This window comes from Amblyraja radiata, chromosome 13 (genome assembly GCF_010909765.2).
Source record: "Amblyraja radiata isolate CabotCenter1 chromosome 13, sAmbRad1.1.pri, whole genome shotgun sequence".
Classification (NCBI taxonomy): domain Eukaryota; kingdom Metazoa; phylum Chordata; class Chondrichthyes; order Rajiformes; family Rajidae; genus Amblyraja; species Amblyraja radiata.
The window spans coordinates 35,058,260-35,084,595 of NC_045968.1; the positions used below are offsets into that span (position 1 = coordinate 35,058,260).

The 26,336-nt window shown below is 49.2% G+C and overlaps 1 protein-coding gene across 1 annotated transcript; it reads right to left on the minus strand.

The window, feature by feature from the left end:
• Positions 1-1,566: 1,566 nt before the first annotated feature.
• tnfsf10 (TNF superfamily member 10) lies at positions 1,567-25,261 on the minus strand. The gene is made up of 5 exons (XM_033031745.1): positions 25,071-25,261; positions 8,797-8,973; positions 6,940-6,985; positions 6,026-6,145; positions 1,567-4,527 (listed from the first exon to the last, which is right to left on the minus strand). The coding sequence occupies exons 1-5, from the start codon at positions 25,200-25,202 to the stop codon at positions 4,076-4,078; spliced, it is 927 nt and encodes a 308-aa protein (XP_032887636.1). The 5' UTR covers positions 25,203-25,261; the 3' UTR covers positions 1,567-4,075.
• Between the last annotated feature and the right edge of the window lie 1,075 nt (positions 25,262-26,336).

Genomic DNA, 26,336 nt, shown 5'->3' on the forward strand with positions numbered 1-26,336 from the left:
CCATTTCCCTCCACAGATGCTGCCTGACCCACTGAGTTCATTGAGTCATGCAGTACGGAAACAGGCCCTTCAGCCCAACTTGCCCACGCCGACCAAGATGCCCCATCTGCGCTAGTCTGACCTGCCCACGTTTAGCCCATATCTCTCTAAACATTTGCTATCCATGTACCTGTCCAGTTGTCTGTTAACCACATTCCTCCAGTAGTTTTGTGTTTTGATCCAGATCCCAACATCTGTAGTCACTTGTGGCCTCATGATGAAACAGCTGGTAATTCCCAGCAGACCACATCTGGAGTATTGTGTGCAGTTTTGGTCTCCAAATTTGAGAAAGGACATTCTTGCTATTGAGGGAGTGCAGCGTAAGTTCACGAGGTTAATTCCCGGGATGGCGTAACTGTCATATGTTGATAGAATGGAGCAGCTGGGCTTGTACACTCTGGAATTTAGAAGGATGAGAGGGTATCTTATTGAACCATATAAGATTATTAAGGGTTTGGACACGCTAGAGGCAGGAAACATGTTCCCAATGTTGGGGAGACCAGAACCAGGGGCCACAGTTCAAGAATTAAGGGTAAGCCATTTAGAACGGAGATGAGGAAAAACATTTTCACACAGAGGAATTCTCTGCCTCAGAATGCAGTGGAGACCAATATTCTGGATGCTTTCAAGAGAAAGTTAGATAGAGCTCTTAAAGATAGCAGAGTCAGGCGAGAAGGCAGGAACGGGGTACTGATTGTGGTTGATCAGCCATGATCACTGTGAATGGCGGTGCTGGCTCGAAGGGCCGAATGGCCTACTCCTGCACCTATTGTCTATAATATTGATTAATTAGTTCTAATATCTCTTGAATGTTTGATTGATTGAAAGATCTAGCATGGAGACAGGCCCTTCTGTCCATCGAGTCCATGCTGACCATCAATCACCCATTCACACTACCTCCACTGTATGTTATCCAACTTTCTCATCCACTCCGTAAACACTGGGGGCAATTGACAGAGACCAATTAACCTATAAACCTGCACATCTTTGGGACGTGGGAGGAAACTGGAGCACCCGGAGGAAACCCACGTGGTCACAGGGACAACGTACAAACTCCGCACAGACAGCACTCAATGTCAGGATTGAATCCGGGTCTAAGGCAGCAGCTTGGGCCCACTGAGTCCACGCAGCCCAACAATCACCCGTACACTAGCACTATCCTACACACGAGGACCAATTTATCATTTTACCAGAGCCAATTAACCTACCAACTCACTCGTCTGTGGGATGTGAGAGGAAAACCGGAGCACCTGGAGAAAAGTCACAGGGAGAATGTGCAAACTCCACACAGACAGCACCCGAGGTCAGGATCAAACCCGGGTCTCTGACAGTGAGGCAGCAGCTCTACCGCGGTGCCACTGTGCCGCGCAAATGCTCAGGAGAGATGTGCAATTATGATGGATAGGCAATGAAACATTGGGCACTGAGCTGAGGTGTTAATGAGGAGGAGGGAGAGGGATGGGTAGGGATGAGGAGGGGACGAGATTTAAGCACACTAGCGTAACAAATCTAATTCAAACACCAGTAATAATTCATAGAATCTTTTAATAACAAAAAGGCAATTATATCAATAATTATTAAAAAAACGTAATTTTGGTGACTCTGAACGGAAATGTCTTGTGGATGAAAAATTTGAGTGTTTATATATCTTTTGTCACTTTTGTTTCTTTGACGTCACCAGCGTTGCTGTCATGATCCATTACAATTAGCATGACCATGAGTTTTTCTTTCCTTGTTTGTTCGCACTTAATCAAGTATGTCATTGTTTAAATCAACAGAGGTTAACCAAATTTGTCTTTCAAATTTGCGACGGCTTTATGCAAATCCCCAGGATTACTGGTAATAATCATACAGCCGTTAAACCCCCTCTGTGGGAAATATACATGAAGCTGGGAAAAGCGCTGAGAAGATTTACCAGGATGTTGCCAGGACTTGAGGGCCTGAGCTACAGGGAGAGGTTGGACAGGCTAGGACTTTATTCCTTGGAGGCTGAGGGGTGATCTTTGAGGTGTATAAAATCATGAGGGGGAATAGATAGGATGAATGCACACAGTCTTTTACCCAGGATAGGGGAATCAAGAACCGGAACACATAGGTTTAAGTTGGGAGGGGAAAGATTTAATAGGAACTTGAGGGGAAACTTTTTCACACATGTCTGGAACGAGCTGCCAGAAGAGGCAGGTGCTATAGCAATATTTAAAAGACTTGGACAGGTACATTGGCAGCTGGCAAGATGGTGGAAGGTCACTAGCCCACCCCACCCCACCCTAAAGCAAGAAGTCAACATCTCCCCAATGTAGGGACTTCAAGATGGAACGACGTGGCTCGACGCAGGTCAATGGGCAAATGTTGCCTAATTCTTCAGCACCCTCCTCATCTCACCTCATTCTGTTTCAGAGGCTCTGAGACAAGCACAAGGATACGCAGGGATGTGGATCACATGCAGGCGGAGGAGATTCGTTTAACTTGGACAGACACAAAAAGCTGGAGTAACTCAGCGGGTCGGGCAGCATCTCTGGGGAAAAGGAATAGATGACATTTCGGGTCGAGACCTGCCTTCAGAATGGGGAAGTCTTGGCATCGTGGCATTAGTTAACATTGTGGGCCTGTTTCAGTGCTGTATTGTTTTACATTCTCAGCCAGGGATTACGGAATTCAAAGCAACAAACACGGAGAGAGGCCCTTCGGCCCACCGAGTCTGCGCTGATCATCGAGCACTCACACTATTGCCATTTTATTCGCCCCACATCCCTGCCAATTCCTGTCCCCGATTCTGCCACTTGCCCGCACACTAGAGGGGCAATTCACAGAGGGCGACAAGCCCGCAAGTATTTTATGATGTGGGAGAAAATCGGAGCACCCGCAGGAATCACCTACCTCTGCCAATTCAGAGGCTGCGGCAGAAGAAACATCTGCCCAGATGCAAATGCAAAGCATAGTCCATGCAATAAAAAAATATGTTATCCTATACGTATATATACAGAGTGCTACATCTGAAGGCTCAGTGCATGTGGCTATAGACAGGCAGGGGAAGAAGGGTATGGATCGCGTACAGGCAGAAGAGGATGGTTCAAGTTGGCAGCATGTTTGACACGGATAATGTAGGCCTGTTCTAACCCAGCACAGAGAGTCTATTTATCCCACTGTGTCTGTTCAACTCTTCATTTAGCCCCAATTCCTTGCTCTCCCATACGAGGCACCATATTCCTCTTGATTCCCCAAAAACAAATGGTGGGGAAACAATTAAAATTGAATTGACGAAAAGAAACACTTCAAGGGGCTGTGGGCCGAAGGGCCTGTCCCCGTGCTGTACTGTTCGATGTTATTCAGGGGCAATCATCGATGCACAGTGACAGGGTTTACCTCACTCCATATACCCACCCCCCACTGCCCTGGCGAGAGGACGCACACACCAACAATCAATATTGTCCATCTGGTAGAAACAACGTCCACCAGGGTAACCACCCTGTTGTGTGGAGAAGCCTGTGTGTGCCTTAGATCCTGGGCGCTAAAGCGTGGGGGGCTGGTCTCCTGTCAAGGGGTCATCTGTGGCGGGCAGGCTGGGGTGGGGTGGGGTGAGTGACGTGGTAAGCCCCTCACAAAGTGTGGCCAAGGAGAAGACCTCCATGGAAAGAGGGAGGCGGAGGTGGTGGTGGAGGGGGACAATTTACAATGGGGACAACTCGCATGAATTTGAACATGGGAAGAAACAGGAGCGCCCGGAGGTCTCGGGAGGACGTGCAGATTCCACACACACAGACAGATCCCCAGGTCGGGACGGAGCCCGGGTCTCTGGCGCCGTGAGGCAGCGGCTCTACCTGCTGCGTTGCCCTATGTTGGTGGGGTGGCTTTTGGTTGCGACTGATTTAGATTGAGGTAAACCAGCGGTTTCTCACTGTGTTTTGGTACACGTGACACTAATATACCGATATCAAACTGGTTCAGTCCCTCCGTTCCCAAGTGACCTTCCTCCACCAAGATCACGTGCAATTGGCACCGGGGCTCATGGAGCACCCTCATGTTCATCTCCAGCCGACTAGCTGACCAGAAAGGCCCCGAAGAAGCTGGAGCCGCCAGCCACGTCGATGAGGCTGACATTACTGACGGCCACAAATAGCCGGTCGCTGTATCTGAGGTGGAAAAGGCCGCCCTGGTAGATGGAGTGCAGGCCGTACTCAGCGTTCTTGGCCCAGCAGGTGGTGCGTGTGTGCTTCATGAGGAGGATGGGCTCGGGGTAGGCGCTGCTCTTGTAGATGTACTGGATCATCTGCTTGTTGTCGGTATCGGACGGCCCCTCCCCCCGACTGCGGCCCTCATTGGCCCCCAGGTCGCGGTGACGGAAGTAGGTCTGGCCGTAGACGTAGTAGAGGCCGGTTTGCGACACGATCAGCTCCCCGTTCTGGTACTCCACGTTGTGCAGGAACGCCTGGCCTTTGATGGGTTCCCAAGCTTGGATCTTCTGCCCTTGAAGCTTCTTGGCTGTGGACCCTGCACCAGAAACATGGAGATAATAATGCATTTCATTTATGGGCCCCTTTCAGGACACTCAAGGACACCTTACAGTTAAAACAAGTTTACAGACAAATTACAAGCTTACAACAAATGACAGAATTCGGAGAGAGAGCAGCGGCAGCTAGTCGATCCAGCGTTCACTCTCACTTCCGGCAGCCATTTTCTCATTTGCAGCCCACCAATAAAAATAAGACACAACACCAAAGAACAATTTAACGCCATGGTCAACAACGCAATGTAGTCCACCAAACCTAGAGCATCACGGATAGACACAAAGTGCTGGTGTAACTCAGCGAGTCAGGCAGCATCTCTGGAGAAAAAGGATGGGTCAGGACCCCTCTTCAGACCCGACCCAAAATGTCACCATCCTTTTTCTTTGAGCACTTTGTGCCTATTTCCGGTATAAACCAGCATCTGCAGTTACTTTCTCCACAATACATCATCATGGCACAGGAGAAAGGAGCTTAGAAACAAGGAACCGCAGATGCTGGTTAATACACCATGGATGCAAAGTGCTGGAGTAACTCCATGGGTCAGGCAGCATCTCTGGAGAATAAATGCAATAAAAGTGAACTGACGATGCTGTTTCGTACCATAGATAGAATGAATACCAAGGATAATCTAAAGAAGGATCCTGACCCAAAACGTCACCTATCCATGTTCTCCAGAGATGCTGCCTGACCCACTGAGTTACTCCAGCACTTTGTGTCTATCTTTGCCTCTTGGTCTGGTGGCCATATGGGTTCATGAGTGCGATGGAGAGTTCTACAAGGTAACGCACTGGTGCTGCGAGATTGGAGACGTCCTCACGGACATTAGTTCTACCATTGGACAACTCCCACTGGCGTTACTGTGGCTTATCAGCGTGAACCAACATATCAGTTGCAACTGGTCCATATTACAGTCGTACAAGACATTGGTGAGGCCACATTTAGGGTGTTGTGTTCAGTTTTGGTCACCCTGTTTTAGGAGAAATGTTGTCAAGCTGGAAAGGGTGCTGATAAGACTAAAACTAAACACAACATAAGGTGAGAGGGGAGAGATTTAAGAGTGACCTCAGGGGTAAGTTTTCCAGAAGATTTATGAGGGATTGACCTTATAGAGGCTTATAAAATCATGAGGGAAGTAGATTGGGTGAAGGCACAGAGTGTTTTACCCAGAGTAGGGGAATGGGAACCAGAGGACATAGGTTTAAGGCGAGAGGGGGAAGAGGAACCTGAGGGGTAACTTTTTCACATAAAGTGTGGTGGGTGTATGGGACAAGCTGCTAGAGGAGGTATTTGAGGCAGGTATTATCACAATTTTAAAATAACATTTAGACAGGTTCATGGATAGGACAGGTTTAGAAGGATATGGGCCAAATGCGGGCAGGTGGGACTAGTGTAGATGGGGCGGGTTGGTCTGTGCGGGCAAGTTGGGCCAAGGACCTGTTTCCATGCTGTATGACTCTATGACTGTGGAGGCCTGAGCTCACCTTTCAGAGAGGCTGCCTTTGTCCTTTGTGTCCCAACGAGATGTGCGGCGACTTTCTGCGCAGGCGGCTGCGACCCAAATCCCGACTGCCTCAGGTATGGGAGGAACCGAGAGAGCTCACCTGCACAGATCAGACACACGTCACATGTTAGCTCAGAGCCAAGACACACCATAAAGATCTCCTATTTTTCCTTCCCTTGACCCTTCCATAAGGCATAGGTGCAGAATTAGGCCATTCGGCCCATCAAGTCTGTTCCGCCATCCGATTGCAACTGGTCTATTTTTCTCTCTCAACCCCATTCTTCTGCCTTCATCCTGGCCTCTGCAAATGACCCCTAGTGTGTAGGAACATAGAAACATAGAAAATAGGTGCAGGAGTAGGCCATTCGGCCCTTCGAGCCTGCACCGCCATTCAATATGATCATGGCTGATCATCTAACTCAGTATCCTGTACCTGCCTTCTCTCCATACCCCCTGACCCCTTTAGCCACAAGGGCCACATCTAACTCCCTCTTAAATATAGCCAATGAACTGGCCTCAACTACCTTCTGTGGCAGAGAATTCCAGAGATTCACCACTCTCTGTGTGAAAAATGTTTTCCTCATCTCGGACCTAAAAGATTTCCCCCTTATCCTTAAACTGTGACCCCTTGTTCTGGACTTCCCCAACATCGGGAACAATAGATGAGAAAGTGGATGAGAAAGAGGGATAACATAGAACTAGCGTGTGAACGGGCGATCGATGGTTGGCAGGGAATCAGTGGGCCGAAGGGCCTTTTTCCATGCTGTATCTTTCAATTCAATTCATCTCAACCCTTGCACCAATAAGGAATAGCATGTCATTCGAGTAAACCATTCTTGAATCCATAACCAACAGCAACAGCAAAAACATTTTTTTTTAGCAAAATGTGCTTACCTTTCACAATGAGTGACATGTCCTCTTCATATTGTTTGGATATCGTCTGTAATTGATTTTGAAAACAAGGGTAAGCTTTAAAAATACATTCCTACACTTCGTCATCGCTGCAGAAACCTCACTTCCTCTCTCTCCTTTAAGAAACTCCTTACAACCCATCACAACATGGTTTGGGAACAGCTCCATCCAAGACCGCAGGAAATTGCAGAGTTGTGGACTCAGCCCAGACCATCACACAAACCAACCTCCATTCCATTGACTCCATCTACCCCACGCTGCTTCGGCAAGGCCACCAGCATAATCAAGGATGAGTCTCACACCGGTCACTCCCTCTTCTCCCCTCTCCCATCAGGCAAGAGGTACAGAAGTGTGAAAACACACACACCTCCAGATTTAGGGACAGTTTCTCCACAGCTGTTATCAGGCAACTGAACCATCCTCTCATCACTAGAGAGCGGTCCTGACCTCCCATCTACCTCATTGGTGACTTTCCAATCTATCTTTAATCTTTAAACGGACTTTACCTTGTACTAAACGTTTTTCCCTTTATCCTGTATCTGTATATTGTGGCTAGCTTGATTGTAATCATATTCTTTTCGCTGAATGGATAGACAATAGACAATAGACAATAGGTGCAGGAGGAGGCCATTCGGCCCTTCGAGCCAGCACTGCCATTCAATGTGATCATGGCTGATCTTCCCCAATCAGTACCCTGTTCCTGTCTTCTCCCCATATCCCCTGATTCCTCTATCTTCAAGAGCCCTATCTAGCTCACTCTTGAAAATATCCAGAGATCTGACCTCCAGCGCCCTCTGAGGCAGAGAATTTCACAGATTCACAACCCTCTGTGTGAAAAAGTTTTTCCTCATCTCCATTCGAAATGGCTTACCCCTTAGTCTTCAACTGTGGCCTCTGGTTCTGGACTCCCCCAACTCCGGGAACATGTTTCCTGCCTCTAGCGTGTCCAAACCCTTAATAATCTTATATGGTTTCAATAAGATCCTCTCTCATCCTTCTAAACTCCAGAGTATACAAGCCCAGCCGCTCCATTCTATCAACATATGACAGTCCCGTTGTTCCGGGAATTAACCTCGTGAACCTACGCTGCACTCCCTCAATAGCAAGAATGTCCTTACAATTACGACTTTCAAAAGACATTTGGGCCAATGTATGGATAGGAAGCATGCACCCTCATATCTCTCTGTTCACCAACACTCTCCAGGGCAACATCGTAGTCATAGGGTCATTAGGCACGGAAACAGGCTCTTCGGCCCAACTTGCCCACACTGACCAACATGTCCCATCTACACTAGTTCTACACTACACTGCCCATGCTTGGCCCATATCCCTCTAAACCAATCCTATCCATGCACCTGAACAAATGTTTCTTAAACATTGTGATAGCACCTGCCTCAAACACCTCCTCCAGCAGCTCGTTCCATACATCCACCACCCTCTGTGTAAAAAAGATATCCCTGGGGTTCCTATTGAATCTTTCCCCCTCACCTTAAACCTCTGGTTCTCGATTCCCCTACCCTGCGTAAAAGAATGTGTGCATTTACCCAATCTATTCCTCTCATGACTTTGTACACCTCCATAAGATCACCCCTCATCCTCCTGTGTGCCAAAGTCCTAGCCTGCCAAACCTCACTGTATTAGCGCAGGCCCTCCAGTCCTGGCAGCATCCCCGCAAATCTTCTCTACACCCTTCCTAGCTTGACAACATAGGGTTATCTGACAGGGCCATTTACTGTGTAAGGCCACCCCTGGTTTGACACACCACTTCAAGTGTGGTGGGGCTGATATCTATAATAATGAGCAGCACAGAGTCAGTGAGCGGGGCGAGGAGTGACTTACATCTTGCACCAGCTGTTGGATTTGCCCTCGGAATCTCCAGCATTCATCTTCACCCCTTCCCTCCAGCTCGCTACTCTGGCCGTCGTTCAGATCTTCATCCTCCGCGGAGCCGGCGAGAGGGTTGAGAATGTCTTCTGTCAGGCACCTCATACTGTTCTTGGTGAAGGTCTCCTCCATCTGGAAGCAAGAGTGGAAGGCGCAGGAATTCAGTGGCGTTTACAGGGGAGAACTCGTTGCATGTCGTGCACAAGCCACCACAGAGCAGGGGACCGCTCCTGTCACCCACAACACGGGCAGCATAGTTTGTGGCTACTCCGTGATGAACATGCAGAGGAGGTTGGAAAATGGAGAAACAAGGGACAGCAGCTGCTGGTGTACACTAAAGGACACAGTGTGCTGGGGGTCGGCACGGCAGTAAAGTTGCTGCCTTACAACGTCAGGGGCTTGGTTTCGATTGTGACTACAGGTGCTGGCTGGAGGTGCTTGCACGCTGTCCCTGTGACTGTGTGGGTTTCCTCCCACATCCCACTTTTTCACCCAGAGAGTTGTGAGTCCGTGGAATTCTCTGCCACAGGAGACAGTGGAGGCCAATTCACTGGATGTTTTCAAGACTAGTATATGGCTAATCGCTGGTCGGTGCAGACATAGTGGGCCGATGGGCCCGTTTCCACGCCGTAACTCGAAACTAAACTAAACTCAGTGAGTCAGGCAACATCTCTGGAGAACATGGATAGGTGATGTTTCAGGTGGGTGGGTGCCTGGAACATGTTGCCAGTGGTTTGTGGTGTAGGCAGATATGATAGTGGGGATTAATAGGGTTTTAGATGGCTGCATGGATATGCAGGGACTGGAGGGATATGGCTTGCCTGAAGGCAGAGAAGCTTAATATAACTGGGCATCAGTCTAAAGACCCATCAGAAGTAGGGCCTCAACCCGAAACATCACCTATCCGTGTCCTCCAGAGATGCTGCCTGACCCACTGAGTTACTCCAGCACTTTGCTTCTTTAAATATACAGCACAGAAGCAGGCCCTTCGGCCCACCATGTCCACCCAACCAGTGATCACCCCCATACACTACTACTATCCTGCATATTAGGGACAATTTGCGGAGACCAATTAACCTACAAACCTGTACGTCTTTGGGATGTGGGAGAAAACCGGAGCGCCCGGAGAAAACCCACGCGGTCACAGGGAGAAGGTACAGTACAAACTTCAGACAGCACCTTCAGTCAGGGTCGAACCTGCGTCTATGTCGCTGTGAGGCAGCAACTCTACTTCTGCGCCATTGTGCCGCCTGTTTCCTTTTGTGTCTACTGCTTTAATTAGAACTGTGACTCACACAGGCTTCACGCTTGTCCTGGTAAATAAGACTAACACAATGACCTCCCCTGTGTTTTGGGTCATTGTCGTGCTATTTAAACAAAGGCGTACACAACCAGGTTTCAGGCCTTTGACAATGGTGTTAACCTCACAGATATCCCCTGTGCCGATCATTGTTCATGTATTCCCAATTACAAAGCTTGCATGGGTGAGATCACTAATAGGCTGCTCACTGAAGCATCTTTATTGATATATAAACTGAACATTAGGGTTTCCCCTTCCTTTGATCGCCCCAGTTAAAATCACCAGTTCCTAATTTCTTTAACGAAGTGCAAATGATTGCATTAGGAAGTGAGATCAGGTTAAATTACTAAAGATTGTTTAAGAAAGAACTGCAGATGCTGGAAAAATCGAAGGTACACAAAAATGCTGGAGGAACTCAGCGGGTGAGGCAGCATCAATGGAGAGAAGGAATAGGCGACGTTTCGGGTCGAGACCCTTCTTCAGACTGATGCCAAATGAGACCCTTCTTCAGACTGAAGAATGGTCTTGACCCGAAACGTCGCCTATTCCTTCTCTCCATAGATGCTGCCTCACCTGCTGAGTTCCTCCCGCATTTTTGTGTCCCTCAGATAAAATTACAATTTACAACTTTTTCTGACATCAACGTTTTTTACAGACAGTGGAATTTGTTTTCAGTTTTTGATATGTAGATTGGGTAGACAGTCAGAACCTCTTGTGTGAATATACATAAGTATATCAGGTCAAGTACACCCCTGGACTGCACTATGCTAGTCTAAGGGTTTACACATCACTATTTCTTTCACTCTCTCTTTTTCGTTCTATTTTTCTCGTGTTAAATTAAAAATAGAAGATGTACATTAAATGTATTTTGTCATATGCCGCGGTCTATACTACTGTACAATGCTTCTAATAAAAATACAAATAAAAAAATAAATAAATGAAAGAATATACATAAGTATGTTCATGTGTCATTTGAGCAGAAATATGCCATTTGGTCCATTGAGTCTACTCCGCCATTGATTCATGGCTGATCTGTCTTTCTTTCTCAATCCCATTCTCCTGCCTTCTCCCCAATAGCCTTTGCCACCCTTAAGGGCCTGTCCCACTTGGGCGACATTTTCGGCGACAGCCTGAAAAGAGGTTGTCGCGGCGTGGTCGGGGCGTGACGCGGGGTGACGCATGTAGTGACGTGCGGTGTCACCCTGTTGTCCCTGGATTTTGGGATGTTCAAAATCTTCAAGCGACATCTGGGTGTCTTATCATGTGGTGCGCCCAGTCACACGCTGACGTACGCTGTCCTGCGGGTGACGGCCGGTGACGCGGGTATATAAAACGCCGACTTTCACAACTCTTTAGATTATTTGGCTGAAGATAGCCAGGGGCAAAGTGCCCATAAAGAATAAAAAGTACAAAAGTACATAAATGTAGAAATTACATTATTAAGAACATCTGAAATAATGTTCTTTCTAATGTGGTGAAAAAATAAACATCTTTTTGTCTTGTTGAAGTTCTTTGGAGTTTGTTGTAAATTGTAATGTTATTGTCAGATCTGACTATTATGTTAAATATAATTTGTGCTTAAGTATGACGTTCTTTGAAATATGCCGTTAAATATATACACTTACTTTTGTTGGTTAAACCTTTCTTGTTAAACAAATTATTGTTTTCAATATGATGTTATTTTTAAGCTGACGTTAAATAAACAATTAAAAAAGTTATTGGTCCTTAGATTCATTGTAGATAAGTTCATTTCCAATGTGATTATTATACTTCGGTGTAACCTTCTTGTGTTGTGAAGGCGGGTGACGCGGCTTGTCGTAGCTTGACGTGACGGGTGACGCGGAGTGTCGTACAACTTGACGGTTTTTAGGGCGACTACGGGCGTCAGTCACTGACGTTCGCAGTCGCCGAAAAAATTGCAAAGTGGGACAGCCCCTTTACTAATCAAGTATTTGTTAGTCTCCGCTTTACATGTCAAATGTGTTGCAATCTAAAAGACCTGAGGGCGTAGCTTTGAAGTGAGAGGGGGAAAGTTTAACAAAGATGTGCGTGGCAAGTTTTTTTGCACAGACGGTGGCGGGTACTTGGAAGACGTGTGGTGTAGGCAGGTACGATAGTGGTGCTTTTAGATAGGCACCTCGATATGGAGGGAATGGATGGATATGGATGTTCAAGAAGGAACTGCAGATGCTGGAAAATCGAAGGTTGACAAAAGTTCTGGAGAAACTCAGCGGGTAAGGCAGCATCTATGGAGCGAAGGAAATAGGCAACGTTTCGGGCCGAAACCCTTCTTCAGACTGATGCAAGATGGGGGGCGGGAAGAAGAAAGGAAGAGGAGGCGTAGAGTTGGAGGGAAGGGGGAATCACAGAGGGGGGGCAGTCAGAGAGAAGGTTGTAAAACTGTCTTCGGAGGGAGGAGGAGAACTTCTTCAAAGCAAGCATACCTTGAGGAGATATCGCAGTGGAGTAGATAGTCTGAAGAAGGGTTTCGGCCCGAAACGTCGCCTATTTCCTTCGCTCCATAGATGCTGCTGCACTCGCTGAGTTTCCCCAGCAATTTTGTGTACCTTCGATATTCCAGCATCTGCAGTTCCCTTTTGAACATTTTATCTACTCCACTGCGATATCTCCTCAAGGTATGCCTACTTTGAAGAAGTTCTCCTCCTCCGAAGACAGTTTCACAACCTTCTCTCTGACTGCCCCCCTCTGTGATTCCCCCTTCCCTCCAACTCTACGCCTCCTCCCCCCCCACCCCCCCCCCCCCCCCCTCCACCCTGCATCAGTCTGAATGAGGGGTTCGGACGGATATGGATCATGTGCTGGCAGAGGAGATTAGTTCAACTTGGCGTCATGTTCAGCATGGGCATTGTGGACCAATAGGTGTGTTATTGTACAATAATGCCTCCTGTGTTTTGGCAGATACAGGGATGTGAAAGGTTTGAAGGGATAAGGGCCAAATGTGGGCAAATGGGGCAATAATGTTTGAAGTGTGAACCACAATGAGGAGGCCAAGGTCAGACCAAGAGCAGCAGGGTTAAACCCAGCTGCACAGAGCTTTGTTGTGGTGGTTCAATCAACAACAAAGCATTGCCCAGATCTGGAAACCCACCAAAACGCTCTCAGGTGAGCTCAAAACCAGCCTCACTCACCAACAGCATTGGAACAGCAGAGGCCATTCGGCTATCGAGTCCATCCTGTCACTTCTATCCCACCCTGTAACAGAATATTTTTCCAAAAAGGACATAATTGAACCGGAAGGGGTTTGTACAGTAACCTGCTGGATTCACAATCACAATAACAGCTGCTAGTTCTTTAATCACGAGGTCATAAGTGATAGGAGCAGAATTAGGCCATTCGGCCCATCAAGTTTGGTCCGCTATTCAATCATGACTGATCTATCTTTCCCTCCTAACCCCATTCTCCTGCCTTCTCCCCCTGACACCAGATTTATTTACTTATCAAGCAGAATTGTACAGCGCACAAGGGTGTAGCTGGTCGAGCCGCTGCCCCACAGCACCAGAGACCCGGGTTCAATCCCAACCACAGGTGCTGTCTGTACAGAGTTTGCACGTTGTCCCTGTGACCACGTGGGTTTCCTATGGATGCTCCGGTTTCCTCCCACATCCCAAAGCCGTGCAGGTTTGAAGGTTAATTCGACCCTCTGTAAATTGTCCCTAGTGTGTAGGGAGTGGATGGGAAAGTGGGATAACATAGAACCAGTGTGAACGGGTGATTGATGGTCAGCATGGACTTGGTGGGTGGAAGGGCCTGTATCCATGTTATATCTTTCAAACAATCCATCAATCTACATGCCAATACCCGCAGCTCCACTCTTACTCCCCCTCCCCTATTCGTAACAAGGGCAGAGTCCCCCTTGTCCTCATCTTCCACCCCATCATCCGTCGCTTACAGCATATAATCCTCCAACATTTTCGCAAAGGGATCCCACTACTGGCCACATCTGTCCATCTCCACCCCTTTCTGCTTTCCGCAGAGACCGTTCCCTCCGCAACTCCCTGGTCACCTCGTCCATTCCCACCCAAACCACCCCCTCCCCAGGTACTTTGCCCTGCAACCGCAGGAGATGCAACACCTGTCCCTTTATGCCCCTGTCCCACTTAGGGAACCTGGACGGAAACCTCAGGAGACTTTGCGCCCCACCCAAGGTTTCCGTGCGGTTCCCGGAGGTTGCAGGTGTTTGCCGGAGGTTGCAGATAGTGGCAGCAGGTAGGGAGACTGACAAAAACCTCCGGGAACCTCACGGAAACCTTGGGTGGGGCACAAAGTCTTCAGAGGTTTCCGTTCAGGTTTCCTAAGTGGGACAGGGGTATTACCCCCCTCCCCTCGACTCAATCCAAGGACCCCGACAGTCTTTCCAGGTGAGGCAGAGGTTCACTTGCACCTCCTCCAACCTCATCTACTGTATCCGCTGTTCCAGGTGTCAACTCCTGTACATCGGCGAGAACAAGCACAGGCTGGGCGATCGTTTCGCTGAATACCTCTGCTCAGTCTGCCTTAACCAACCTGATCACCCGGTTGCTCAGCATTTTAACTCCCCTCCCATTCCCAATCTGACCTTTCTATCCTGGGCCTCCTCCATTGTCAGAGTGAGGCCTGGTGCAAATTGGAGGAACAGCACCTCATATTTTGCTTGGGTAGTTTACACCCCAGCGGCAGGAACATGACTTCTCTCACTTCAGATAGCCCTGGCTTTCCCTCTCTCTCCATCCCCTCCCCCTTTCCAGTTCTCCCACCAGTCTCACTGTCTCCGACAACATTCTACCTCTGTCCCACCCACACCCCTGACATCAGTCTGAAGAAGGGTCTCGACCAGAAACGTCACCCATTTCTTCTCTACAGAGATAATAATAATAATAATGGATGGGATTTATATAGCGCCTTTCTAATACTCAAGGCGCTTTACATTGCATTATTCATTCACTCCTCAGTCACACTCGGTGGTGGTAAGCTACTTCTGTAGCCACAGCTGCCCTGGGGCACACTGATGGAAGCGTGGCTGCCAATCTGCACCTACGGCCCCTCCGACCACCACCAATCACTCACACACATTCACACACAGGCAAAGGTGGGTGAAGTGTCTTGCCCAGGGACACAACGACAGTATGCACTCCAAGCGGGATTCGAACCGGCTACCTTCCGGTTGCCAGCCGAACACTTAGCCCATTGTGCCATCTGTCGTCCAGAGATGCTGCCTGTCCCGCTGAGTTACTCCAGCATTTTGTGTCTACCTTAAACTATTGAGCTCAGATCACAATCCAACCCTCCAGATACCAGCTTATTTTAAATTTATTCTTCTATCCTTATCTCAGACCTTTTGTCTTTTTATCCCTAGCCTCTGTCCACCCATCTGCCTGACAAACTGTAAACACCTCTCACTTGCTAGGCTTTGTCCCACCCTCACCTCCCTTTTCCAGTTTTCTTCCCTCCCCCCACCCACTATAATCAGTCTGAAGAAGGGTTCCGATTTGAAACATCACCTGTCCATGTTTAGACTCTAGACTTTGGAAACAGGCCCTTCGGCCCACTAGCACTATCCTACACACTAGGGACAATTTACCATTAACAGAAGCCAATTAACCTACAACCTGCTGGTCTTTGGAGTGTGGGAGGAAATCGGAGCACCTGGGGGAATCCCCACTCGGTCAAGGGGAGAACGTACAAACTCCATACAGACAGCACCCGTAGTCAGGATTGGACCCGGGTCTGTGATGCTGTAAAGCAGCAACTCTACTGCTGCGCCACTGTGCTGCCCCTCACACCTTTTGTCTTTTCATCTCTGGCCTTTGTCCAACCATTTGCCATTCAAACCCCCCCTCCCCCCCGCTCACCTGTATCCACCTATCACTTGTCAGGGTTTGTTCTCTCTCTATTCCAGCTTTCTCCCCCCCCCAATACAATCATTCCGAAGAAGGGTCTCGGACTGAAACGTCGCCTGTCCATGTTCTCCCCACAGACAGCTCTGGAGGTCAGCTTTGAACCCGGGGTCGGTGCAGCTGTGAAAAACATCTCCCTATTTCTCTCTCTATTTATCATTTCAACTTTGGAAACAACAGGATGTGCAGCAGCTTCCAGTAAGTGATCCGGGGTGATAGAATTCCCTGCTATGTGTCTGTCAATGAGCACAACAATAGACCCATTCAACAGCCCACTTATTGAATTCAATCCCCAGAATATTTCAAGTCTCCACGGAGATGCATCTCAGGTTTCATCCCACAACAGTTAAACCGACTCACCGAGGGAAATAGAATTGGCCGTGGCCACAGCTCCGAACACCCCTCGCGCAAATCAAATGGAAATGAAGAAACAAAGAACTGCGCTAACTGGTTAATGCACGGAAGGACACAAAGTGTTGCGGACTGATTTCTTGATTTCTTCAAGACTGAAGTAATGACCCTTGCAATTGGTGAGAAGAGGTCCGACTATGATTCTCAACTACGACCTTCAATGAGAAATAAGGAACTGCAGATGCGGGTTTATCACGGAAAGACACAAAGTGCGGAAGTAACTCAGCAGGATCAGGCAGCATCTCTGGAGAACATGGATAGATGACGTTTCTGGTCGGGACCTTTCTTCAGACTGCAAACTTCTATGAACCATCTTAGGTTGCATGAAGGAATTTTTTTGTGCTAGCGGTCATCAATTTATTGAATTTCTGTTTATTACATAAATGAACATACCATTTACAGGCCTACATGACAAAAACATATATCTTTGACTTCTTGCAGCACAGAAACAGGTCAATCCATTTGTGAGTCTATGCCAGATGACTCAATCCCACAGTTTTAATTAACTATGCACTCAGAACAAGCGGGACCGCATTGAAACTTACTGAATAGTGAAAGGCCTGGACAAGAGTGGACGTTGAGAGGATGTTTCCACTGGTGGGAGATTCTAGAACCAGAGGGCACAGCCTCAAAATATGAGGACGTAGAAAGGAGATGAGGAGGTATTTCTTTCACGTCAGGGGATGATGAATCTGTGGAATTCTTTAGCACAGATGGTATTGCAGGCCAAGTCATCGGATAATTTTAAGGAGGAGATTGAGTGAGGGGCTGCCGAGAACAAAGAGGGAGCCGACAGGGAGGCCGCAGGTGTGACGCAGGCCTGGTTCACCGCTGCGAGAAGATAAGACTGTTCTAAGAACTTTTGAAACTTTGTCAGCCTGAGAAACGTGGCGACTCTTTGTGTACTGCCTAGACGAGGTCTGCTGCAGGGTTTTACCGGAGATTGTGCAAAAACACTGACTTTCACTGTACCTAGGTACAAGTGACAATAAAGTATAATTGAATCATTGGCTTGACTTGACTTGATGAGCCCGAGGCATTGTTGGGGGAGAAGAAACCAGAACGTTGAGTGTGTCACAAGAGCCTCTGCCACCTCCACCCCTCAGGCAGTGTATTCCAGATTCCCACCACCCTCTATGTTAAACTAAAAGTCTTCCTGAGATCTCACCTTAAACCTGTATAAATGTTTCGTTCTTGCATTGACTCCATGCTCTCTGGTTTCAGATATTTTAGCCAAGGGGAAAGGTTTCCTACCTACTCTATCGGTATCTCTCATAATTCTGTATGCCTTTATATCAGACTAAAACGCAATCCCATGGCCTGGATAGAGTGGATGCGGAGAAGATATTTCCACTTGTGGAGAGTTTAGAAACAGCCACAGCCTCAGAATAAAAGGAGGAACCTAATGAATGGACATGAGGAGGAATTTATTTTGCCAGAGGGTGGTGAATCTGTGGAATTCATTGCCACAAACGGCAGAGGCCAAGTCATTGGATACTTTTAAAGCAGAGATTGATAGGTTCTTGATTAGCAAGGGCATCAAAGGGTACAGGGAGAAGGCAGGAGAATGGGGTTGAGAGGGAAAGATAGATCAGCCGTGATCGAATGGTGGAGTAGACTTGATGGGCCGAATGGCCTAACTATGTGCAGGCACTATCACAACATTTAGCAGGTACTATCATAACATTTCAGAAATATTTAGACAGGAACATGGATAGGATAGATTTAGAGGAATAGGGGAGAAACGCAGGCAGGTGGGACTAGTGTAGATGGGGCATGTTGGTTGGTGTGGGTAAGTTGGGCCGAAGGGCCTGTTTCCACATTGTATGACTCTATGTCTTATGATATGCTACTGTCAGCTATTCCAGAAAAGACCAACCATCGCGCTGTAAGGGGGCAACTGGCATGGACAATACACACGTGCCAGAGTTGCCAGCTATGAGGGATTAATGGGTCAGGCAGTCATGCAGCGCAGAATCAGGCCCTTCGGCCCACCATGTCTGTGCTAACCATCATTAATCCCATTTACCAGTACAAGGTCCACAGCCTACTATGCCTTGGTGATTCAACCACTCATCCAGATTGTTGTTAAATTTTGTGACAATCTCGGCCTCCACAATCTCTCAGGCACCCTGGTCCTTCGTTGGAGCAAACAAAATTCTTCCTCGGGTTCCCTCTAAATCCTTTATTCCTCACCTTAATCTGTGTACTCTGGATTTAGATACATCTGGCATTTAATTCGTTATTATTGAGTTCAGGAGGTCTGATGGCGTACATGCCCCAGTCAGCATCTATGGTGCCGAAGTGGAGATGGTTCAGAGCATGAAATTCTTAGATGTAAATAATACCAATAATTTGTCCTGGACCATTATCATTGATCATATGACCAAGAAAGCACACCAACGCCTCTACTCCTCAGCAGATTCGGGAAGTTTGGCATATCTTCAACAACTCTTTCTAGCTTCTACAAATGCACCAAGAATCAGAGGACATTGGTTTAAGGTGAGAGGGGAAAGACAGGTAGTGCAAAGAGAAAAATACCAGAGTGCAGAATATAGAATTAATGAATGAATTTCCTTTATTGTCATTCAGACCTTTCAGTCTGAACGAAATTTCGTGCCTGCAGTCATACATACAATAATAGACAACAGAACAGACAGTAAACACAAATTAACATCCACCACAGTGAGTCCACCAAGCACCTCCTCACTGTGATGGAGGCAAAAATCTTAGGGCTGCAGTCTCTTCCCTCCTCTTCTCCCTCTGCGCTGAGGCGATACCCCACCTGGCGATGGTAAATCAGTCCCGCGGCTCACCGAACCCCGCAAACGGGCCGGTTCAAACACCGCGGCCCGGGGCGGTCGAAGCTGCCGCCCTCCAGTCCAGCGGACGCAGCTGTTGACGACGTCGTCCACTGGCCCGCGGCCGAACCCGGGATTCAGGCCGCCGCCGCCAGAACGCCGTCTCAGCCACCGGAGCACCGTTCCAGCCCCGAGCCGGGTCGCCCTCACGTGAGTGTCTCAGCCCCGCACCAGGCCGCCCTCACGGGAGCGCCTTTACCCTCGAGCTGGGCCGCCCCAACGGGAGCGCCGTTCCACCCTCGAGCTGGGCCGCCCTCACGGGAGCACCGTTTCCCTCGGGCTGGGCCGCCCTGACGGGAGCGCCGCTCCACCCTCGAGCTGGGCCGCCCTCACGGGAGCACTGTTTCCCTCGGGCTGGGCCGCCCTCACGGGAGCGCCGTTCCACCCTCGGGGGGGGGGGGCACCCCGATGGGAGCGCCGTTACCCTCGAGCTGGGCCGCCCCCACGGGAGCGCCATTTCCCTCGGGCTGGGCCACCCCGACGGGAGCGCCGTTACCCTCGGGCTGGGCCGCCCACACGGGAGCGCCGTTACCCTCGGGCTGGGCCGCCCACACGGGAGCGTCACAGCCCCTCACGGGAGCGCCGTTCCAACCTCGGGGGGGCCACCCCGACGGGAGCGCCGTTACCCTCGGGCTGGGCCGCCCACACGGGAGCGTCACAGCCCCTCACGGGAGCGCCGTTCCAGCCCCGAGCTGGGCCGCCCTCACGGGAGCTGACAGGCTGCCTCCGAAGCCTCGAGACCGCCAGCTCCGCCATTAGGCCTCAGCGCAGACGGAGGCAGAGAAGGGGGATACGACAAAAAAGTCGCATTCCCCCAAAGGGAGAGACAGCAAGCCCTGTTTCAATCCCCCCCATAAACACAACCTAAACCAAAAACTTAGCTAGACAAAACGAAAAAAACAACATAAAAAAGTAAAAACAAACGGACTGCAGGCGAGCCGCAGCCGTTCACCAGCGCCGCCACTGGTGAACGGCTTATAGTGTTACAACATTATAGTGTTCCAGTTACAGCGAAAAGATACAAGGTCCACAATGAGGTAGGTCAGAAGATCAGGACATCTCAATTTATGGATGACCGTTCAGTAGGCTGAAAACAGAGGGGAAGAAGCTGTTCTAAGTCTGGTGGTGCGCGCTTTCAAGATGCTGTATCTTCTGCCGAATGGGAGAGGGGAGAAGAAGGAATGACCAGGGTGTGAGTGGTCCTTGATTATCTTAGCTGCTTTCCCGAGGCAGCGTGAAGTATAGATGGGGTCGACGGTGGGGAGTCTGGTCAGTGTGATGGACTGAGCCACATCCACAACTCTCTGCAATTTTTAGCAGATATGCGCACAGCTGATCCCAAACCAAACTATGATCCAATATGATGTGTTCTATGGTATCATCAAGTGATAGAGTCATACCGCGTGGAGACAGGCCCTTCGGCCCAACTTTCCCATGTCGACCAAAATGCCCCATCTACATTAGTCCCACCTGCCTGTGTTTTGCCCATGCCCTTCTAAACCTTTCGTCTCCATGGACCTGCCTCAACTACCACCTCCGGCAGCTCGTTCCATGTACCCACCACCCTCTGTGTACAAACGTTGCCCCTCAGGTAGGTGGTTGTAGTATCACACTCTTTAGACTTCAGATTTTAGAGATACAGCGTGGAAATAGGCTCTGCAGCCCACCACTGATCAGCGATATCCCATACACTAGCACTATCCTACACAATCGGGACAATTTACAATTTTACACAAGCCAAGTAACCTACAAACCTGCATGGTTTTGGAGCGTGGGAAGAAACCAGAGCACCCGGAGAAAAGCCACGTAGTCACAGGGAAAACGTACACACTCCACACAGACAGCACCCATAGTCAGGATCGAACCTGGGTCTCTGGCGCCGTAAGGCAGCAGTTCCACCACTGTGCCCACTCCATTGACAGAGTTCTACTCCTGCCACTCAAGAATTGAAGAGCCAGTCTCTCTGCCCCAACGAACACAGAAGTTCTGGGAAGTTTCCAGATTCCAACATCTGCAATCTCTGTCTCTTTGGAATGTTCCTGGAGTTTTGAGAGTTTTGAGCAATTACTGGACGGGCTGGATTGGTTTTAATTGCATTGGAGAAGGTTGATACAGGAGCTGTCAAAATTGTACTGGCATTGATAGGGTTAATAGTTAGAAAGTAGACAAACGTGCTGGAGAAACTCAGCGGGTGCGGCAGCATCTATGGAGCGAAGGAAATAGGCAACGTTTCGGGCCGAAACCGAAGGGTTTCGGCCCGAAACGTTGCCTATTTCCTTCGCTCCATAGATGCTGCCGTACCCGCTGAGTTTCTCCAGCACTTTTGTCTACCCCGATGGTATTGGTGTTGGTTCATTATTTTCACGTGCACCGAGATTATAGTGACCAAAATTGTTTGTATGCTATCCTGTCTGCCAATGCCATACATGCGTACAATCCAGCCACTCACAACACACAAGGTACACAAAAACTTGAAATCAAAAGTGAAAACAAAAAGAAAAAGACAAGCAACTGTTAGTTGGCTGCCGTGTGCCCAGCGCCTTCACCGGAACAAATGAACAAACAAACAAACAAACAAACACAGACTTATCCCCTGGGCAGAGGATTCTTAGGTAGAGTGCCCCCACACCGGGTCCCCCATTGTTCTCCCACCGTCCCTCACGGCAGTCCCCCCACGTCGGCACCCCGTTGTCTTCCCCTCCCCCCCTCACGCTCATCGACCGCGAGGCCCCACCACCACTGAGGTTCCCGCTGCGGTCGCCGAGGCTCCCACTGCCACCATCACCGCCACCGCTGAGGCTCCTTCAGCCCAGACATGGCCTCGCTGCCCGGCTTCACTGCAATCCCCTGGAAGGCCTGCCTGAGGGGCGAGCCGGTTTAATGAGGCTCGTTCCGGCCTTCGGTTGTCGTTCTGGTAATCGGCGCCGCGGTTGTTTGGCGGGTGGATCGGGCCCGCGCGGGTCCCCCCGGGACACGCTACCTCTGCACCACCATGGGGTCCACTGTTCACGCAGATTTGATGGCTGAAAATTGCTTTTGGGAGACGAAAAAAATCCTCTCAGAGACGTCTGTGGAAACGGCAGAAGAGTTTCCCTGCCCTGCCCCTCGTTTCCCCAAGGCTTCCTTTGGACAGGAGTCAAGTTTCACTTCTCAATTCCTGAAAGACTTCCTCAAAGTACAACAAGGGAATGAAAAGTGAACGGTACAACGTCCAACAACGGACTCTCCACTTCCCCACTCTTCACCCCGACTCCCTCTGGCATCTTCCTTCCTCCCTCCCTCCCTCCCATCCACAGAGGAACCACGACCTGTCAATGATAACCTACGCCTGGGGTGTTAATAACGCATAGGAGCAGAATTAGTTCAGTTCAATTCAGTTTAGATAAGTTGAATTGAGTTCAGTTCAGTTCAGGCACGGAAATCGCTTTCAAAACATGGGGGGGACCGAGGAGACACAATTTCTTGGCGGCCGCACACACACGCGCGAGGCTTCAGCCGTGGGCCCTGTGGACGGTAATTACGGGAACGATAGCCCAGGCTTACGGCCAGCGCGGAGAAGCAGCGCTAAACCCAGCTCAACTCGCCTGCCTGTCTCGCCGGTTAACCTACAGCCCTGCCTGGACTGACAGGATACCAGTCCGGCAGAGCCGTGGAGCTAGTGCTGCTTCTCCGTGCTGGCCGTAAGCCTGGGCCGTCGTTCCCGTAAGTCCAGGCAGGGCTGTAGGTTAGCCTGGCGGGACAGGCAGAGTTGAGCTGGATTTAGCGCTGCTTCTCTGCGCTGGCTGTGGGCTTGGGGGCACCGCGCCCGTCTGACTCCCGACGTCTCTGGCCACCCCCGGGCGTGGGGTGGGGGGCACTCAGGTGGGGACAGGGATGGTCCAGTGGCGGTTCAGCAGCTATTGCAGCGCCGGAGACCCGAGATCAATCCTGGCCGTTGATGAGACGCAGGTCTGTGTCCAGGGCTGCCGAGAGTGATATTCGCATGTGACCCTATTGCTCCATAATCTTTGCTCCATGGACGTCTCCCTCCTCCAATCACCGCGCTCTATCCTCAGTCCCACACCCCCCCCCCCCCCTACTTCCGCAGCGGGGCGCAGCGGTTAAATAGTTGAGCCTGCAGATGGAAAGTAGAGGAAAAGCAGTGTCGCTGAGGTTCTGTGGGAGTCGGGAGAAAGGGAAGGGCAAAGTCCCGCAGAGAGAGGGAAACAATGCAGAATATTTTGGAAACAGGCATCACCGAAGCAGATGTCAATGTGGGTCAGAGTGCTCAGCGGGAACTGGGGCACGAGTTGAAACATGTACAAAAACAGAGACTTAAGGTCTACAGACGCTGGAATCTTGAGTAAAACATAAAGGGCTGGAATAACTCAGCGGGTCAGGCAGTATCTGTGGAGGACATGGATAAGTGGGGACACTACTTCAGACAGATTTAGACTTTAGTCTTTAGAGATACGGTGTGAAAACAGGCTCTTCAGTCCATGCCCACCTGCGATCGCACCGTACACCAGCACTATTTTACTGATGCCAATTAACCCACAGACATGTACGTCTTTGGAATGTGGGAGGAAACCGGAGCACCCAGAGAAAACCCATGGTAACAGGGAGAAGGTACAAACACTGTATAGACAGCACCCGTAGTCAGGATTGAACCCGGGTCTCTAGTGCTGTGAGGCAGAAACTCCACTACTGTGCCACTGCAGATGTAGATGGGGTGAGGAAGCTGGAAAATAGAGGTGGGGGCTGGGCAACGCCTGGCAAGTGTGGAAGTGTGGAAACAAAGAACTGCAGATGCTGGTTTACACCAAAGACACAAATCTATGGAGAAAAGGGATGGGTAAAGTTTCAGGACAGGACGCTTTCTTCAGACCCCGATCGGCACCCACCCTTTTTCTCCAGAGAAGCTGCCTGGCCCAATTTGTTACTCCAGCACTTTGTGTCTATAAGTGATATACATGTGACGTTTGGGGTTTGATTGGCAGTTGGGAGGAGTCGGTGACAAAGGCAAGAGGGGAAAAGGGGACTTCAGATTTAAGGAAAGAAATACAAAGATCAGGTCATGTAGGTGAAAGGGGACGTGCCTGTTATTTATACCCGTGTCTATGCATTTTTTAATTGCACGCGATTTGGGATAGTGTTTATGTGTTTTGTTAGCAGCTTCATGGCACCAATGCAAGAGGCAGCCCAGAAACACACAGAGTGAGTGCAGCAATTAAAAACTGATTCCTTCCCTGCCCCGAATCGCACGGTCGGATTTTTTTTTTATCTGTGACGGTTTTGCAAATGGATGTTTAAAGTTGCATTGAAAAACAAGTCCTATTTTTCATGCATCAATCGCATATGTCATCGCTTTCTGCATTAAAAGTGCGAGACTCTGCAGTTGTCCCGAGCCGACCGGTATAGGCGATATTTCAGGAAACGAAGCAGTGGAAAGAAGGAGCTGCAGATGCTGGTTTATACAAGAAAAATCAAACGAGTTGAATTGTGCAATTTTCGGGAGATGCCAGCAGAGATATGGATCAAGCGAGGCAAGAGATACTGGAATCTTGAGCAATACACAAAGTGCTGGTCCAAACTCAGCTGGCCAGGCAGCATCTGCGGAGGGAATGGACGGTGGGGCGACCCTTCTTCAGACACACAGGGGACTGCAAATGCTTGTTTGCAAAGACCCTTCTTCATCCTTGAGTTGCTCCAGCTGTTTGCATTGGTTTATTTTTTATTTTTGCATAAGCAAAAAGTTTATGGAGTAGTTAGTTTATTTCCTACCTGTTTCAACTTGCTGTTAAAGTGCAGATAAGTGACGGTGAGACACACGCCCTGGACCATCAGAAGGGTACAGAGCAACCACCCGAGTCTTGGGCCAGTGATGGGGCTGTTGTTGATGTTGTTGCTTCCCATCCTGCGTTAGCTCCGTGCTCACTCTCGACTCCACCACCCCGGAGTGACTTGCGCTGAGGTGGGAGTGTTCCTTTGAGAAGCAAAAGCGGGAGGAGTCACCAAACAATCTGCCAACAATACTAAAAACAATCCCCAGCTACCTCCAAGCCAGCGTTGCTTCGGTTTCTATTTCAACTGCAATCAAAAACTCTTTCTGTTTCACACAATGTAGAAACAAAGAACTACAGATGCTGGTTTATACCGACGATAGACAAAAAGCTGGAGTAACTCTGGGGGTCATAGAATCATAGTCATAGAGAGATATGGAGTCATACAGGTCCTTCAGAGGGAATGGACTTCTTCAGACACAGGGAACAGGCCCATCGGCCCAACTTGCCCACACTGACCAGCATGCCTCATCTACACTAGCTGCACCTAACTGCATTTGGTCCATATCCCTCTAAATCTGTCCTATCCATTAACCTGTCTCAATGTTTTTTAAGTAGTGCGATAGTGCCTGCTACCTCCTATGGCAGCTCATTCCAAATCCCCACCGCACTTTGTGTGAAAAAGTTACCCCTCGTGTTACTATTACTATCACCTTAAACTTATGTCCTCTGGTTCTTGATCCCCCTGCTATGGGCAAGAGGCTCTGTGCATCTACCCAACCTATTCAGGGTCAGGCAGCATCCTCTGGAGAGAAAGGGCGGGTGATGTTTTGGATCAGGACCCTTTTTCATAAGAAGATGTACAGGTTTGTTGGCCACCCATTCTTCTTAAGAAAGGTTTTGACCCAAAAAATCCATACCATCCCTTTTCTCCAAAGATGCTGCCTGACCCGCTGAGTACACTTTGTGTCGATATTCTGTTTTACACACTTCTGAGCTTTATCCGGGTTAATTGTTTAATTTCTGTCACAGGGCGTCCCGGGGGCAAGGGTCAGCATCCATGAGTCAGATATCTGAGGAGGGTCATGGTTTAGAGAAGTGGAATGTTTTATTCCCCCAGCATGGAAATATCAAGGACTAAAGAGCTTTATGCCCCTGTCCCACTTAGGAAACCTGAACGGAAACCTCTGGAGACTTTGCGCCCCACCCAAGGTTTCCATGCGGTTCCCAGAAGTTCCTGGAGGTTTTTGTCAGTCTCCCTACCTGC

Coding starts and splice junctions, on each gene's coding strand:
- tnfsf10 (XM_033031745.1), bottom strand. CDS start 25,202: ATGGGAAGCAACAACATCAACAACAGCCCCATCACTGGCCCAAGACTC. Junction 8,974..25,070: donor TTAACAGCAAGTTGAAACAG/GTAGGAAATAAA, acceptor TCTTGCTTCCAG/ATGGAGGAGACCTTCACCAA. Junction 4,528..6,025: donor AAAGGCAGCCTCTCTGAAAG/GTGAGCTCAGGC, acceptor TTTCTGGTGCAG/GGTCCACAGCCAAGAAGCTT.